The sequence below is a fragment of the Vicia villosa genome, linkage group LG1 (assembly GCF_029867415.1).
Source record: "Vicia villosa cultivar HV-30 ecotype Madison, WI linkage group LG1, Vvil1.0, whole genome shotgun sequence".
NCBI lineage: Eukaryota > Viridiplantae > Streptophyta > Magnoliopsida > Fabales > Fabaceae > Vicia > Vicia villosa.
Window position 1 is genome coordinate 45,554,598 of NC_081180.1, and position 18,635 is coordinate 45,573,232.

At 28.0% G+C, this 18,635-nt stretch overlaps 1 protein-coding gene across 1 annotated transcript; it reads left to right on the top strand.

The window, feature by feature from the left end:
• The first annotated feature begins 9,043 nt into the window (after nucleotides 1-9,043).
• Nucleotides 9,044-11,656, top strand: LOC131605305 (triose phosphate/phosphate translocator, non-green plastid, chloroplastic-like). Its single transcript, XM_058877682.1, has 8 exons — nucleotides 9,044-9,704; nucleotides 9,809-9,961; nucleotides 10,273-10,358; nucleotides 10,461-10,545; nucleotides 10,630-10,749; nucleotides 10,898-10,966; nucleotides 11,101-11,230; nucleotides 11,333-11,656. Exons 1-8 carry the CDS (start codon nucleotides 9,228-9,230, stop codon nucleotides 11,401-11,403), a joined length of 1,191 nt encoding a protein of 396 aa, XP_058733665.1. The 5' UTR covers nucleotides 9,044-9,227; the 3' UTR covers nucleotides 11,404-11,656.
• The last annotated feature ends 6,979 nt before the right edge of the window (nucleotides 11,657-18,635 follow it).

An 18,635-nucleotide genomic window follows, 5' to 3' on the forward strand; every position in this document is an offset into this window, starting at 1 on the left:
TCAACGTACTTTGACCGTTACAATTGGTGATGTTTCTGTTGGAAATGATTTGGTTGATTTGAGTTCTGGTATCAATTTAATTCCATTATCCATGTAAAATATATTGATTTCTTTTATGTTTATAAAATACACTAATGTGTGGTGTATGATTTTTATAAAAGAATATTATAATTTGTATATTCTAGTTATTTTCATTTTTATTTAAAAAATGAAAAAAATTAAGTAATCTATGATAACAAAGTATTTGTTTCATGTATCAATTGTATGTCCAAACAAATTTTTAAGTGATTGATTTTTAAAAAATGTTACAAAAATATTTGTAAGTATACATAACATAATTGTAATTATTTATTGATAAATATTTTTTCATGTATACATTTTATCTTAAATTATATATTTGTTAAAATATACAATTTTTTCTAAAGATATTATAAAGTAGTATTAAATTTAGCGAAGAAATTAGTAGAATATATTTACAAATTATATATTTTAATTACTCTTATATTTATTTAGAAGATATGGAAAAGAATTCAGATTAAAAATATTAATTAGATAAATATATGTTGTATATATGAGTTGTAGACTCTAAATTTTTTAAATAGTTTATATACATGACTATCAATTTAATTGATATAATAGAACTTTAAAAATATAATGTTAATAAAATATATATATATTCATGTGTGATGTATCAATTTTTAATAAAATATAAAAGTTAAATTTGTTAAAATTACAAAAATACCAAACAAAATATTTACATAATTTATAAGAATTAATTATTCAATTAATAATATAAACATTGTAATTGAATTAAAAAATTGAATTAAAACGATATATATTTAATTATATATCTTAATTAATATTAATTATACAATTAATACAATTGATATACATTAATTTTAATTTTTTTAATAAATATTGGATTAATTTAGAAATGCATTTGAAAAAATTCCAAGACCAAATATTAAAATATTTCAAAATCGCGTATTTGAAAATACGTTTTTCGCAAAAAAGAGTGAATTTGGTGAATTCTAAAATACATATTCGAAAACACCTCTTAAAAAAAATAAAATGTAGAACGTTCAGAAATATATCTCCAAATTTTTTTAAAAAAAAATTGTGTTTGAAATCCCTAAAAAAATATAGGAGTGAAATGAAAAATTTCCTAAATAATAATACAAATAAGCTCAAATTAAAATACATCATGTCTTAACAGTTAACACTCCAACGAGTCCATTAAGATAAAATTTTACAAGTATGAATGAAAGTGTGTCTTAATATAACTTGAGTCATGCGGTAATATAAGAGTGACTATAACTGTCTTTAATTTTTTTCAACATGGAACACGAACGATTGTTAAATACATATTGACGATCCTGACAGAATGAGGACATGCTTATGTATTATGTGTGACGCCTATAAATAAAAGTCCACCTAGACATAAATGATTGACTTGCTTGTACATAAATTGAACTTATAAATTAGACCAATCTTTTTGGAGAGTTGCCCAAAACACTAGTTAAATACTCCCTCCGTTTTTTATTATAAGTCGTTTTGGAAAAAAAATTGTATTTAAATATAAGTCGCTTTACAATTGCAATGAATAATTAATGCTACTTTTCCTATTATATCCTTAAATATTGATTATTCTCTCTCCTTTCAATTATATAAATTTATCTTCCATATGTCATTAATGAAGGATAATTTTGTAAAAACCTTTATAATTTCTCATTTTCATACAACAATTATTATTTTTCTTAAACTGTGTGAAAAGTCTAAAACGACTTATAATAAAAAACGGAGGGAGTAATCCGCTTCATCTTGACATATTTTTTAATGAAGAGTTACACAACTTAAGACAATATTTCTAGTTGTATTTTGATTTAATGTAACACAATTAGAGTTGTCAAATGAGCCGATTCGACTCAGCCCATTTTAATTTGGTGGACCAAAATGTTTATATGGATTTGTTCGGTCTGACCCGATTGCTTAATGGACGGTAGAAAATGAGTCTGACCTGTTTTTCAAAGATCTGTATAGTTCGATTGGCCAATCCGGCACGTATATCAATATTATAGTTTTAATTTTATAAAAGGATTAATGGATAAAAGCTAAATAACATAAATAGAGAGTCATCATAAACTTAATTGAGTGATGTTTAAAATATTCATCAAATCAATATATATATATATATATATATATATATATATATATATATATATATATATATATATATATATATATATATATATATATATATCACGTATATTATGATAATGACATTTTTATATGAGAACATGTGAATGAATCTGAACTATTAGATTTTAAAATAAATATGTAAAAGTACAAAGTAACTTAATATTATTACCGATACTTATTAAATTTTCTCTTCATCTTACAATCATTTCTTTAATCACATAATCTTAGAAAATATATCTTCATCCTCTTTAACTTTTCTTTATCACTTGACAATACATTTATGCAATCATATATCATCTCAATTTTTTTTTTTGCAAAATTTACCAAAACCGTTTTTAGTGGGTCAAACCGAAACCCGCTTGATATGGCCCGGTCTATGAAAAACATAAAAAATAGAATCATATTTTCTAAAAATATTTTGCGACTCGACCTATACTAAATTACTGGACTTATAGGCCAATCCAATGAGACAGACCCATTTCGACAACTCTTAACACAACTCACAAAAATGCTAAGAGACACATAAATTGACAATTAACACCGTATAAAGTACGGTGTTTTGATTTTATTTTTCTTAATCCTTTACCTTAAGAAAAAGGCATTGAAGTAGCTTTGGTTAATACATACTCCTTCCGTTTTTTATTATAAGTCGTTTTGGAAAAAAAATTGTATTTAAATATAAGTCGCTTTACAATTCCAATGAATAATTAATGCTACTTTTCCTATTATATCCTTAAATATTTATTATTCTCTCTCCTTTCAATTATATAAATTTATCTTCCATATGTCATTAATGAAGGATAATTTTGTAAAAACTTTCATAATTTCTCATTTTCATACAACAATTATTATTTTTCTTAAACCGTGTAAAAGTCTAAAACGACTTATAATAAAAACCGGAGGGAGTATTAATAAAATTGACAAACTTACCATTTACATACTAAAATGTATGTAGATGCAAAGGAAGCCTGGATACATCAAGTTGAACAAAGAACCAAAATACCATTTCTCCTCTTCTAAATATATGGTCGAGATTTTCGTATTTGTTTATATTTAAAGGAAGTAATAAAGAATTATTAAAGAATGACATAGATAGCTGAAAAATAAGTCCAGTAGGGGACCTCTATCTTTTATGGCATGCTACCATACGTTTGACTCAATGTATATAATTTTCTCTTTTATGATAATATAATAATATATAATTTTCTTTCTTAATATTTATAAGAAATGTATATATAGAACTAATTTAAATAATAAAAAGTACACAGTTAAACAAAATGAAATCATGATTATCTTAAAAAAAATTAAAACATACTTTAGTAAACTAACATTCTCAAATGAGTTAAAATGTAGTGTATTGAGAGTATAAAATAGTTTTATATTGTCATTCAATAGAAAGCAATCAACTTGTCATGTCATTAAATTTTTTAAAATAAAAGAATGATTTAATTGGATAAATGATGGTGATTAATTGATAGTGTAAAAATATTTTACAATGTCAGTGCATCACCACTTTTCTCTTCCCAAAAAGTTAAAAGGTAGTGCACTAACAGTGTAAAATAGTTTTACATTGTCATCCAATAGAAAGCTATCAACCTGCCATGTCATTAATTTTTTTTAAATAAAAAAATGGTTTAATTGGATAAATGATGGTGATTGATTGACAGTGTAAAAATATTTTACACTGTCAGTGCATCACCCATTTTCTCTTTCCAAAGAGTTAAAAAGTAGTGCGCTGACAATGTAAAATAGTTTAACACTGTCATCCAACAGAAAACTATCAACCTGCCATGTCATTAATTTTTTTAAAATAAAAGAATGCTTTAATTGGATAAATGGTGGTGATTGATTGTCAGTGTAAAAATATTTTATACTGTCAGTGCATCACCCCTTTTCTCTTCCCAAAGAGTTAAAAGGTAGTGCACCGACAATGTAAAATAGTTTTACACTGTCATCCAATAGAAAACTATCAATCTGCCATGTCATTAAATCTTTTTAAAATAAAAGAATAGTTTAATTAGCTAAATAATGGTGATTGATTAATAGTGTAAAAATATTTTACACTTCAGTTTAAATACAAAAGTATATTTCAGTTTATTTTGTGGTCAACAAGTTTATTTTAATTTATAGACAGAAACATATAATATTTTATGATATTGACGCAGTTGTCGGTTCAGACGAGGAACCGTTATTAAGTAGTGTATTGACGTTGTCAGTTGAATTTCATACATCATATTCATTCGTGTCTTAAATTTATTGGTGGAATCGTTGGTTTAGATGAGTAACCAGAGGCGGACCTCTGATTCTTTAGTGGAATCATTAGTTTAAATGAGGAAAGCATAGGCATGGATCAATAAGTATCAAAGCTCTGAAATCCAAAAACTTGATACCACATGCATGAGTTAGTAGTGATGAGTCATATTGTATTACATAAAGTTGTATCTGTGATTATTCTATGTCTGTGAACTATTTTATGAGGTTGAGGAATATTGTTGTTAAATTATCCTAACTGTTTATATGCACCGTTAACATTATGAACATATTTCTCACCCCTTTTTGTTTGTCTGTGTGACTTGTTGTACCGATAATACAAATACTCATGTAGATGAGAACTAGTTGCTGCTGCGTGGAAGGATTAGTGTAGATGCCTACTTCGTTTTTATTTAGGAAATTTCTTTACCCACCTCCCTACTTTCTTAGTCACCTCTGGTGAAAAACCCAAAATACCCCTAACTTCGGAAATGCATTTTCGAAATGTTTTTTTTTTAAATTTGTCTTATTTCGGAAATGCACTTCCGAAAACACGAAAAAAAGGTGTTTTCGGAGATGTATTTCTGAAAACACCCCCTTTTTTTGGGTTCTCGGAGATGCATTTCCGAAAACACTCCTTTTTGGGAGAGGGATGTCTTCGGAGATGCATATCCGAAAAATTCCAAGACCAAATTGGTCTTGGAATGTGTCGGATATACACTTCCGAAAGAATTCAATAATTATTAAAAAATTAAAATCAAGGTGAATCAATACAATTAATAGGTATAAAATCAAGGTGAATCAATAAAATGAAGGTCAATCAATAAAATCAAGGTGAATCAAAATTTCCAAAACAATTTTAAAGTTAAAAATTATTTTACTAACTTATATAAATCAAAAACATTTTAATTTCATAAGTAAATTTTGAATTATATATAATTAAATATAAAATTTATTCATTAAATAAAATTAAGACAAAATCTTTTTTTAATTTTTTTAAACTAAATAAAAAATTTTAACTCATTTTTAATTATGAATCAGAATAGAAATATATAAATATATAATAATAATTATATAAATATATAAATATATAAATATATAATAATTATTTAATAATAATTATATAAATATATAAATATATAATAATTATTATAATTATTATATAAATATATAATAATTATTATAATTATTATATAAATATATAAACATATAAATTAAAACACTCATTTTTTAATTTTTTTTGTAAATATATAAATAGAAAATTATAACTCATTTTGTAAGTGAAATTATTTTAATTTTTTAATTAAAATTATTTTAAATTTTAAAATATGAATTAGAATAGAAATATATAATAGTTATTATTCATAACTCATAAATTATATCAAAATATATAATTATTATTATTCATTACTCATAAATTATATTAACTTTATGATATGTGAATTAATTAATATCCTAAAATTTTTAATTTTTGGGATTTTTAATTTTTTTTTCGGAGATGCATCTCCGAATTAATCAAAATCCTAATTTTTGGGATTTTTTTCGGAAGTGCTCTTCCGAAATCTGGAAAAATTTAGAAAAAAAATATTTCGGAAATGCATTTTCGAAGCAGGGATAAAGTGGGATTTTCGCTGGGGTGACCCCATAGGGAGGTGGGTAAAGAAAAAACCTTTATTTATCGTTTTGAGTTTACTTAGTATTTCTGAATTTTGTTCTGATAGTGTAAATCGGGACAAAGTTTTTAGTTGTTTGATGTTTCTTGAGAATTTTGTTGGATTTATTTTCTTATGATAAAACTAAGTTCTTATTAAAAGTATAAGATATTTTGTTGAGTTATTGATGTTTTCAATTTCTTATGCATAATTTTAAGATGAGAAGAATGTTTTATGAAGAATGTGTGAAACTGTATGATGATTTTAAAATAAATAATTTACATGTTCCTTTAAATAAGAGTTTTTGGGTAGTGTGTTACATCCCGTGCCAAGTCCCAAAAAAAGTTGACTTCTTAATTTAATTTTCATTTTTATTAATTTGTTTTCTTTATTAATGAATGTTTATCAAATTCTCGTTTTAAAGAATGTGGAATTTTAGTATTATTTTTATTTTGCATGAATTTGTATTAAATTTTTTTTTAATAAAATTAAATATTATTGGATGTTGTATTGCTTAGATTGAATTTTGAAAAATTAATTTAAAATTTAAAAATAAAATTGATTTTGTTTTGTTTTTTTAAATATTTATTTTGCTTCAATTCGATCTGGTTTTTTGACCATACCAAACCATGAATACTATAGGATTTATTAATTAGTTGCGATTTAGTTGGTTCAGTTAACTATTGTTTGATTCAATTATTAAACCGCTTAAAAAATATTAGTCGACTAACTAATTAAAAGAAATGGTTCAGTTATTTAACAATAATTTGGTTCGATTGTGTGATTTAATTCTCTAGATTTTGAATAGACCTAGTCCTAGTTGAAAACACCATTATTAAAAGTCATAACCAAAAATATGTTTTTCTTCCTAACATAACATAAAAGATAGAGGTCCCATTCTGAACTTATTTTCTTGTGGGGGTATCTTAAGTGATTCATGCACATACATCATAAAGTTAAGAATATTAAATGATCAAGTTCGTTCACGATGCTCAATTAGTTGTGATCCAACATTTTAAGAGTATCAACAATTAAAGAGTTTATAGATGGTCAGATTAAATAACCACCAAACGATAATGTCGCTATCTTGATGACAAATCGATGCTTTTCTCTTCTTAATCGTAACACACAAGAATATTTTAGGTCAGCGAGATATGAGGTGGACATGTTCTAAAAAACATCTGATCAGATTAAATAATTAGAAAAGGATTGTGAGATCACATAACTAATGATCGCATGACATATGTCCTCCTTTTGACAGCTAAAATATCTCACACTTTCGAAAGTTATTGACTTTAACGTCGAAATATTTGCATATATCTTTGACGCCAAATCAAAAAGCATAAAGATATTTATTATAAGTCGAAGTTCACCATTAAATCTAAACCTATAAACTAGATTATAAGTAGGGATGATAATAAGGACGTTATGGGTAGGGTAATATACAGGGCCGGCCCTAGGGGTAGGCCATCAAGGCTACTGCCTAGGGCCTCATTTTTCTTATGTCTATCTAGTTCTAATTAATTAATTTATTTTTCAATATAAATAATTTTTAAAATGATTTTCTATGCCAATAAAATAATAACGAATTTATAATAATAACAACTATTTAATTACTTAATTTAAAAATAAATGTCTTCATAAGTTTTCGGAGCCCCTATGTAAGTTTACCATGGTTTAATCGTTGAAAATAAATAGGGACCTTATTTTGTTATTGTTTAATCATAATTAATATTTTTTGAGATCTTTTTTAACCACAACTTAACTATGAAATTTTTCGAATCCTTTGAAATAGCTCATCTTGCACGTCTTCAAAGACGATCATGTTAAAAGTCATACTTATAAATAATAAACTTTTAACTTCTCTAATATAAAATAGTATTTGAAATTTAAGTTTTTTTTAAAGAACTTTGGTAATGTTGTTTCAATTATGACTTTTTTAAATGATAAGAAGAGTGTTGAGATGTGTTGATTTTATTTTCTTATCAACCCAAAAGAAAATATTCAATAAAATAGACTAGAATAATTAAATGATTTTACATTACAATAAACTTAAAATTAAAATATATTTAAAATAAAAATATTTTTATTATATTAAAATATTTAATATAATATTTCGCCTCAGGCCTCAAGATGTGTTGGACCGGCCCTGGTAATATAGTACCTGTCCCCATACCCGAACACATACTCGTGTGGGTATCAACCTTTATACTCGTACCATATATCTAAGTACATATAGCTCTTATCCGCAATTCTAGTAAAAATAAATCTATCAATTGAAAAATATAATATCATTTTAGATTTTCAACAAAATTAATGAAAAATCAAAGATGTTAATGTTGGATTATGAAATAAACGAACATTTATATTAAAATGTGTAATAGTTTAATTGTGATGTATTTTTTTAAAAAAATACACATACATTTTTTATATGATTATATAAATTAAAATATATTAATACACATTATGTGGATATGGGATCCGGTGAGTACTAAGGTATCTGTATTTGTATTTATATCCACTTATTTTAATGAGTGATTATCCATGTCCACAATCATATCTATTTTGAAATTTTTTACCTATTTATTTGAATTTTTTATTAATATTTATTTGAATATAATTACCTATGTATTTGAATATAATTGTCATCCCTAATCCCTAATTGTGAGTATTTCCTGAGCACAAGACTTCACTAGGTTTGATTCCAATTCATAACAAAAGTTTGAAAGATTAAAATACACCACAAAAATCTCCCCCCACAAAATACACCAAAACAAAAGGAGGAATAGAATAACCAAAATCAAAATAAAATTTGTCTTGTAAATCTTGATAGGTGTATCAATTTTGACCCGTTTCTCCTTAAAGACAACGACGTGATCCCGTTTTTTAAAGAAAGAAAATCAAGATTCACTATAAGTAATTAAGTATGGCTGCCACCAATAGCATAGAATAGAATATACGACAAATCATAGTCTAGATTCATGCCCTTTTGTCTTTCTATATTCAAAATTCACATTCTTTATTTAGGTTTCTCTCCCACTTCCACGCTCCATCGTCGTCAAGTAACATACCAAACAAACCATTCTTAATAACCAGAAAACTCATCCTTCTCTTCCGATCTCCAAAATGCAGGTCACTCTTTCACCTCTCACCCCTTCCCTCTCTCTCTACAAATCTCGCTCTTCTCTATCCTCTCTTCCCTCATTCAATCCCATTCTCAACCCTTCTATCTCTTCTTCTTCCTCTTCCTTCCCGTCATGCACACCAATCGTTTCCTCTTCTTTTTCTTCCAAATTCATCTCTCTGACACCCCTCCATTCCTCCAACAACAACACCTTTCACACCAAAGCAAGCGTCACCGCCGCCGCAGACTCCTCCTCCTCCTCCTCCAGCAGCAGCCTCTTCAAAACTCTAGAGCTCGGCGTCCTCTTTTGTCTCTGGTTCTCCTTTAACATATACTTCAATATCTACAACAAACAGGTCTTGAAGGTTTACCATTTACCTGTAACTATCACGGCTTTTCAATTTGCCATTGGAACACTCCTTGTAACATTCATGTGGGGTCTTAACCTATATAAAAGACCAAAAATCACTTCTTCACAGGTATTATTTATTTTCATCCCTCTCTTGTTACTGTTTATATTTGTTCTGTTTCTGTTTTGTATTATTGTTAATTTATGTCTCTGTTGTTTTTTGTTTTCTTGCAGCTTTTAGCAATATTTCCATTGGCTTTGGTACATACATTAGGGAACCTTTTCACAAACATGAGCCTTGGAAAGGTTGCTGTTTCTTTTACTCATACTGTCAAATCAATGGAGCCTTTCTTTTCTGTCCTTATGTCTTCTATGTTCCTTGGAGAGGTAAGGTAACACCAAATAGTTTATTGTATTGAATTGATGTTTACTGTACTTTCTTATGAATCTGTTTTATGTCTGATATTTTTGTCTATACTAAAAGTAGAACACATGGTTGAAAACAAATGATTTGTTATAGCATTATTAGACAGGGTGGAACCAAAGGAAATATATAACACAAACTGTCTCATTTTATTCTTTATATAGTTGGAACAGTTTTTGTCATTGTCTATGTTGTCACTGTAGAAGTCAAAATTCAAAATTCAATACAAAGTTAATTGGTTTTTCCAATCTTAATTCCTTAACTTTTCTTACAGATGCCTACAGCATGGGTGGTTGCTTCCCTTGTGCCTATTGCAGGTGGAGTGGCGCTGGCGTCTGCTACGGAGGCCTCATTCAATTGGTGAGTCTTACTCCTCCTAGATTATAAACGGAGTTACATGAAAAGAAACTATTTGGTCATTAGAATTCTAACATGTGATTTTTCTCTTGCAATATTGAATAGGATTGGGTTTTTGAGTGCTATGGCTTCCAATTTGACAAATCAATCTCGTAATGTTCTTAGCAAAAAACTCATGGTTAGCAAGGAGGTAATACCTTAATATGATCAATGAACATGGTTAAGAGTTATGTCACTGTTGTAAAAGATTACATAACAATAATTGTCTTCTCAGGAATCCATGGACAACATAACACTCTTCTCAATAATAACAGTCATGTCATTCTTCCTATCAGTACCTCTAACTATCTTCATGGAGGGTGTCAAATTTACCCCTTCTTACCTGCAATCCGCAGTAAGTAACTTCATTGTTGACAAATGACAATGATTGTAAATGATGTTAACATTCTCAAATCAAAATACACCGTTCTCTCGTACAAAAACTTTTTTGCATATATTTTGTTACGGAGTGAGTATGTCATTGATATAATTTATCTTCACAGGGATTAGATGTTCAACAAGTGTATATTAGATCTCTTCTCGCTGCACTGTGTTTCCACGCGTATCAGCAAGTGAGTTCTTCCTCTTTCATTCGAGAGTGTTACAATCTCCACGTCTTGTTACAAAGCATGATATCCAGGCATCACAAATTGTTACATACTGAAAACAAAAATCAATTTATTACTTGTGAAATTAACATGTGCAGGTTTCTTATATGATACTGGAGAGAGTATCACCTGTTACTCATTCAGTAGCAAACTGCGTGAAGCGAGTGATTGTAATTGTGAGCTCTGTCATTTTTTTCCAAACACCAGTCTCACCGATTAACGCATTAGGTAATAAAACAAAATTGTTTCTTCCTTGTTAAACATATAAATGTTTCTGCATAATAGCTCTTATTGAAACTGACAATTTTATGTGCTTATTATTCTGTGCAGGAACTGGTATAGCTCTTTCTGGTGTTTTTCTATATTCCAGGGTGAAAGGAATTAAGCCAAAGACAGAATAATTTCAGAAGTAAAATTTTGCTAGAATAGGTTAGATATGTCTGAGTGGCGCCTAATGGTTGTACTCAATGAATAATTTATCAGAGTTTTTTTTTATTACATGTCACTTTTTTTTTTTGTTGAGGAAATGTACAAAACATTAGTTGATAAATGTTGGCAAGTTTTTCTACTTGAAAGGCTTCCATGTTGAGAATTTCTCACTAACATTTACTAGTGGTTTTGATGTAAATTTGAAGAAATGAACTTAGATTTTCAAATGATGATAAATAAGTTTGTTAGTTAGTGATTGCTTACCATATTTCAGATGATGATATATCCGAGTCTCAATCTATTTGGCCTAAAATGATCGTGGTGATTGCTTAACGTAGTTTATCATGAGTTGTTGATTAATAAATTCATTAAGTTACGTTCAAATTCATTCGTCATTTTCAAAATCTGAATTAATATCACATTTTTCGCAAGGGTCAGAGACTCTATGTCCTCAGTTTTATTTTAATGTTGGTTTAGTTTATTGTATTGGATTGCATTGCATATTCTTCTGCATCTAACATGTTAAATAAAATAGAAATACAGTATTTATACTGATTTAAATAAATCTCATAGATCGTTTTCAAAACTTTAATCTTACTTTTTCTTTGTTATACTTTAATCCTTGGTTACATGCCTTCACAATTGGTATCCACCATTGCTATTTGCTGCCATTTTCTAATGACATGGCCAACCATTATTCACGTAATCAGCACTTGCTAGTGGATAAGTTTAATGATGTGACATCCACGTAAGTAGTGGTTGAGTGATTTTTTCAAATTATGGAGCAAACCACTTTTCATTATCAATTTAAAAAAAAAAAAAAACAAATTATTCCCACATCATCTTTTAACTAACACATTAAGTCCAGCAAACTTTAAAGTTCGGGACCAATTGTGGAAAAGTAGTACAACCAAATAATAGTAAAACGTGTGGAAATTTAGAATAAATTGAGTGACCAGTCGCGAATCAAATGCTTGTGCACATGGCTCGCCAAAGACAAGTTGTAGGTTGTGATAGTGACATAGTGACTGATTTTTATTTAAGAGTTGTTGCCTTATGTATTTTTCACAACTTTTATAAAAAATTTGAAAAAAGTAGTTTGTGTATTGAAAAAAATTGGCCCAATCAGGATGATAGTAATTTGTGTGAATCTATGAGCTTGTGTGTATATATATTTGTAATAGATAGATGATCTTGTTAGTTTTGATGATGACATTTTCTTATGTCAAACGACATTCTAGTGAAATCTTTATCTATTAAGACAGTTCAACGATCAAGATGTTCTTTGTGAAGCGAAAGGTCAAGACATCTCAATGATAACAACTCCTTAAGTTAAACGACATTCTGTGAAGTCTTCAGTGATAACTATCCAACAAGTGTGAGAGTTCTTCCTAATACTATATTTAAAAGAATTAAACGATAATTTAGGATGTCACTTGACAAAGCATGCATACTTTCATCTTTTAAATTTCAGTATCTTTGCAATGGAATTTAATCACAACATTATACTTCAAATAGTCACTTCAAAAGAAAAGCCAAATTAATTACATAATCCATAATTTAAATAAAAAACAACTCAAACGCTATGTTATTGATGTTACAGATTAGAGCATTAAACCGAACTAAAAGGCAATGATAAATAAAGTAAAACTAAGATGAGCTCCAAGGACATCTTCCAACTCACAACAAACAGAATCACTCATCCTGAGTATCTGTACAACAAGGTACAAGCAACACAAAAACAACAAGAAAAGGGTTGAGAATAAACTTCAATATATTAACAGCGTAAAGAATATGAGGGTAGATTAAAAGACACAACATCATTTAATCACACCATAACACCACAAACACTTATTCTCACTTAGCCCAAATGAATAATTCACACCAACATCACAAAGCTTATATATAATGCAATGTGACTCATGACTCAATACTATGCATGTGGTACTAACTCAACAATGGTTCTTCATAGGAACTAGATTCCCCCTTATGAACCCGAGTCCTTATTCAGAGCTCCAGACAAGTCACTCCTCCCTTTCTGAACTTGTGATTCGCCTCTTTCGCAACGCGACACCATATGATGCATGCCATATTATCAATGCAACAATAACAATAATAACACTTGTATGGCTCCCCTTTTAACCATAGACAGTACAGTATTGTGACTCTTGTTGTTAATTACGACAAAATTCAATATCAATTTGTGAGGCAAAGAAAAGTAGCAACCAACATAAATGATCTACAACAAATAATAATTCGTACACAGATAATATAATAGAATAAGGCGAGAAAAAGATGAAGGTTTGTTTACCCAGTTCGATCAAACGATCTACTCTGGGGGAGAGAGCAGCTCTCCAACTCCCTATACTCAGAAAGTCGTTACAAGAGATTACAAATGAGTTACAAGAAAATAGCCTTCAGAGTTCCTAAAGAACAAACCCTATTTTCTACCCAAGTGTTTCCCAACCTCTCCAACTCTCAATATAAGAATCACTCAAACCCAAGGTGTTTAGAAGTATTTCCCAATCCCCTTAGATAACTCCAAAGGTTTCCCAAAAACCTTTGCCTTTCTAAGTTTTCCCTTGGAATTCCCTAAACCCTTATTCTCCCTTGTTGTTGTAAGCTCTAAGATTGTCACACTATAATAATATAAGAGATACATATTTATAATCAAAATCTAACAAATCCATAACAAATCCCAAAACACACCTCCTTAATTTTTAGAATAAAACATGTTATTATAATCTTATAATATCTCTAAAATATTATAAATATCTTATAATATCTCTTAGACTATTATAAATATATATCTTATAATATCTTTTAAAGTATTATAAATATATCTTATAATATCTTTTAGAATATTATAAATATCTTATAATATCTTTTTATATTAACTTATATGATCTCTAAATTAATATAAAATATTCTAACATTAATGAATGGATCAATGAACCGAATCGACCGAACCCGATATCGTAAATCGCTCGAATCAGATTACTTTTCAGCTTTCTGAATTCTTGACAATCTCAAAATATATTTTCTTTCTCTTCGTCAACAAAGGTTTTAAGGCATATTCCAACAGACACCATGCAAAATAGCATATCATAGTTCCTCCTTCAAACAATCACCACAACACAACAATCACGATTATGTACACATCACATAATTATTCACAAAAGTACATAATAACATCAAACAACAAAATTGATTTGCTATAATCACATTAGCCTCTAAGGGAATCATCATGAGATAACATTACACGTTAGCTTTCTAACGCTTTGAACCATATCTCAATCAGAATCCCAGAACTATAGTTACGTCGTTTCCAATTAACGTTGTTCTGTCAGGCGAGGATCTTGATCTCCAAAAGAGGTTTCGAACCCAGAAGCCATTTTTTTCTCTGCACAGCTCGCCAAGCAAGCCTTTGATCTCGCTGGGCGAAAGCACTCGATCCTACACAACTCAGAATGCGATTTTTCATGTCAGAGCTCAACTTAGAGAAATATTCATATATATATATATATATATATATATATATATATATATATATATATATATATATATATATATATATATATATATATATATATATATACACTATTTCAAAAACCTTTAATTATTGTTTAACACATCATGAGCAATAGTTTTATTGGATTTAAGATTATGTTTGAAAGCTTCAAGAACACAACAATGACAATTCACAATTTCAAAATTCTATCACCAATCATATATGTAAAATCAGTATATTATGGAGCACTAAATTCATATAACAATATGGCATATACCATGATTTCCTCATAAACATATCAAACACATCATAATTAACAAAAATGGTAAAACAATCCTAGAGGAGGGTGAGGATCCCTCTCTTTCCTTCATAGATCACACCAATATCTAAGCAATCCCCAATACTTGAATTTTCCAGCAAAACAACCTTGTTCTTGAGTATGTTGTTCCTAAGCCTTTGCCTCCAGGGCCGACCCAATTGGCCCGGAGGCCCGTTCAAATTTTAAAAATAAAATTAAATTTACGAAGATACAATTTTAAAAATTATGATTTTACGCCTGTTTTTTAAAAAATGATATAAAATGATTGATGCTGAAAAATAAATTATTATTTTACACCTATTTTTTAAAAAATAGGTGTCAAATCTACTACTTTTGTAATTAAAAAAAATATTTGGGCCCCTCAATATATGAGGTCCAGTGGTGCAGCTCATGCTGCACCTCGGCAAGGCCGATCCTGTTTGTCTATATAGCCTATTTTCTCCCAAAAGCTCACACTTTCACATACTGATATAATTAGGCTCTCCTAGCCTCCTTTTTATGTTAACCTAGTTGTGATGTTTCTAATTATTTTAGTATAGCTCAAATTCGTATTAAAAATAATAATTAATTAATGGTAGAAATTAGATTTAATATTAAAATAAATAGTAAAATGAGAGAAAATAGTAGAGTTGCGGCTTAATTGGAAATAAGGAGATATTGGGGATAATGAGGTGAGGATTCCTCTTTATGATTCATAGATTACACCAATATTTAAGCAATCCCCCCTTACCGGAATTTTCCCGCAAAGCAACCTTGTTCTTGAGTTTGTTCTTACTAAGTCTTTGTCTCTATAGTCTATTTTTTCCCAAAAGCTCCCACTTTCACATACTGATAGAATTATGCTCTCATAACCTCCTTTTTATGTTAACCTAGTTGTTATGTTTGGAATCTCATTTGGATGTAGATAATAGGGATTTTTGGAATCTGTTGAGAAATCAATGTTGCTCTAGAGCGTCATTGAACCATGTATAATAGGGATTTGTGAAATTTGTTGAGAAATCAGTGTTGCTCTAGAGTGCTGTTGAACCGTAAAAAAAAATGATGAAGCTAGAGATAGTGCATTTGAGAGGTAAAGAATTGAAAGATGCAGAAAGAAAGAAAAAGATTCTCAATTGAAGCCTCAACAAAAAAGATAATGAAGAAGAACAATGTCTGCTATAGCTTGAAAGCATTGATACTATGTTGACCATGGAAACTTAGAGAGAAAGACGATGACATTGTTCTGATTACCATTGATTGATGAATAAAATAATTTGAGGAATTATGAAAAATTCCTTTTATGAACAAAAATTGATAGTTAGGTTTGTTAGATTACTACCAAATTAATAAACCAATAACAAACTAAAACTAACTCTTAACAACCAAATGGAGTAAACTATGAGATTTTATCCTCCCACTCCCACCTTCACCTGACACCCCCATGCGAAAATGTCATTGTCAAAATTTAACCAAAAGAAAAAAAGCGAATGAAAAATCTTGCGGTGCAATTAAAAAATCTGATATGAGTTAAAAAATATGATAGTGTATTTTAAAAAATCTAGCATGCATTTTACCACTTTTTAGAAAAATGAATTTAACATTCCAGTTTTTTTGATAAATCCGATATGTTTTGTAATTTTTCAAAATTTAAAAAAAAATATATAGTTTTTTTCTACTAGACAAAAAAAAAACGGAAATTAACACTATTGGTTTTTTCAAAAACTCCGGTAAAAACTTATAGTTTTTTTTAAAATCCGATAGTGTATTTGAAAAATCTAGTAAAAACTCATAGTTTTCTTGAAAAATTCGTTAAAAACTCATAATTTTCTTGATAAATTCGATAAAAGCTCATAGATTTTTTGAAAAATCAGATAGTGTATTTGAAAAATCCGATAAAAATTCGTGGAGTTTTGAAAAATTTGGTAGTAATGAAAAAATATATATTTTAAAATAAAAGATTTCTAATTTTCTAAATTAATATTTAGTGTCTTAATAAAATATTTTTGTCTAAAATAAAATATAATTATTTTTTTTAAAAACAATATAAATTTTTTAAAAACAAAATTTATTTTAAAATATTATATAGTCTGTTTTTAGAAAAAAATTATATATTTGAAAAAAATTATATTTATTTAGTAACATTTTGAAAAAATAATATTTATATTTTATTTATTTATTAATCTATTTTAAAAAAATATTGGTAATTTTATTATTATAATGTTTATTTATTATAATAATATTATTATAAAATTTTGAAATAAATATTTATTTTTAATTTCTATTATAATATAATTACAATAAATTTTATTATATAATTTGTACAAATTGTGGGGAGTTTAGTCCCTAAAAAAATTTACTAATTTGTCAGTGGTTTAATTTCTAGTAAAATGTGTCCCATCACCAATATATTTTACCGCTGATTACTACCTACTTCTCTGTGTGATTTTGCGTGTTAGATAATCAACCTGTTAGATTATAAGAATTTGCGAGGGATTAATCCTCCAACAACTTTGTGATGGAATCCCTCAACTGACGTCTATTGTGATATAGTTTGACCTCGCAAAATTTGATTTTGTGAGGTGACTTTGACTTTTTGAAGAGTAAAAAAACTAGTTTTCTTGTCGTAAAAAAAAATCTTTTTAAATATTAAATACTTCTTCTTTCAGTAATGGCAGATTGGCAGTGAGACTAGTTACTCATATTTAAATTCCAACCTATTAGGGAATAGGTTAAAGTAGTAAGCACAAATTGAGCTACCAAGCAAGAGTATCAAACCAGCATAGGGTGTCTTGCTACCCAATATACAAGCCATCAAATTCAGCCTAATTAATTTAAATTTTTGCTATGAAGGTTACACATTGAATGAAGTAATTGATATGTTACATATTAATAATTATGAACTCTCAAATCTTGAAACTTCCTTTTTATTGTACATATATTGCTACTTTACTATGTACAAGGGACACTGATTTCATTTGCTACAAAAAGAAAAAAAAATACAAAAAGTTAATTAAATCATAATTTAAAATATATTAGCATGGACATCTGACATTCACATACCTAATTGTCTTAAGTTTTTTATTTAATTACGATTTAATTGTAATAAATTTTAAATTATACGAGGTAGTATACTTTTGTACGCCCCAAAATAAGGACTATTGTTACACACTATTGTATGCATTTTGTATATCATTAGACATAAAATTTATTCAAAAAGAAAAATTTGATTAATAATAATAGTTAACTAAATTGTGATAACGTTAATGTTAATTATACTTACTTAAATTGCAAATTTGTAACTATAATCTATTAACTTCAGTAGCAGTTACATACATGACAATTAAATAAAGTCTTACTAGAGTATAAATCTTATAGTCAAGTTTCTTGAGAGGAAA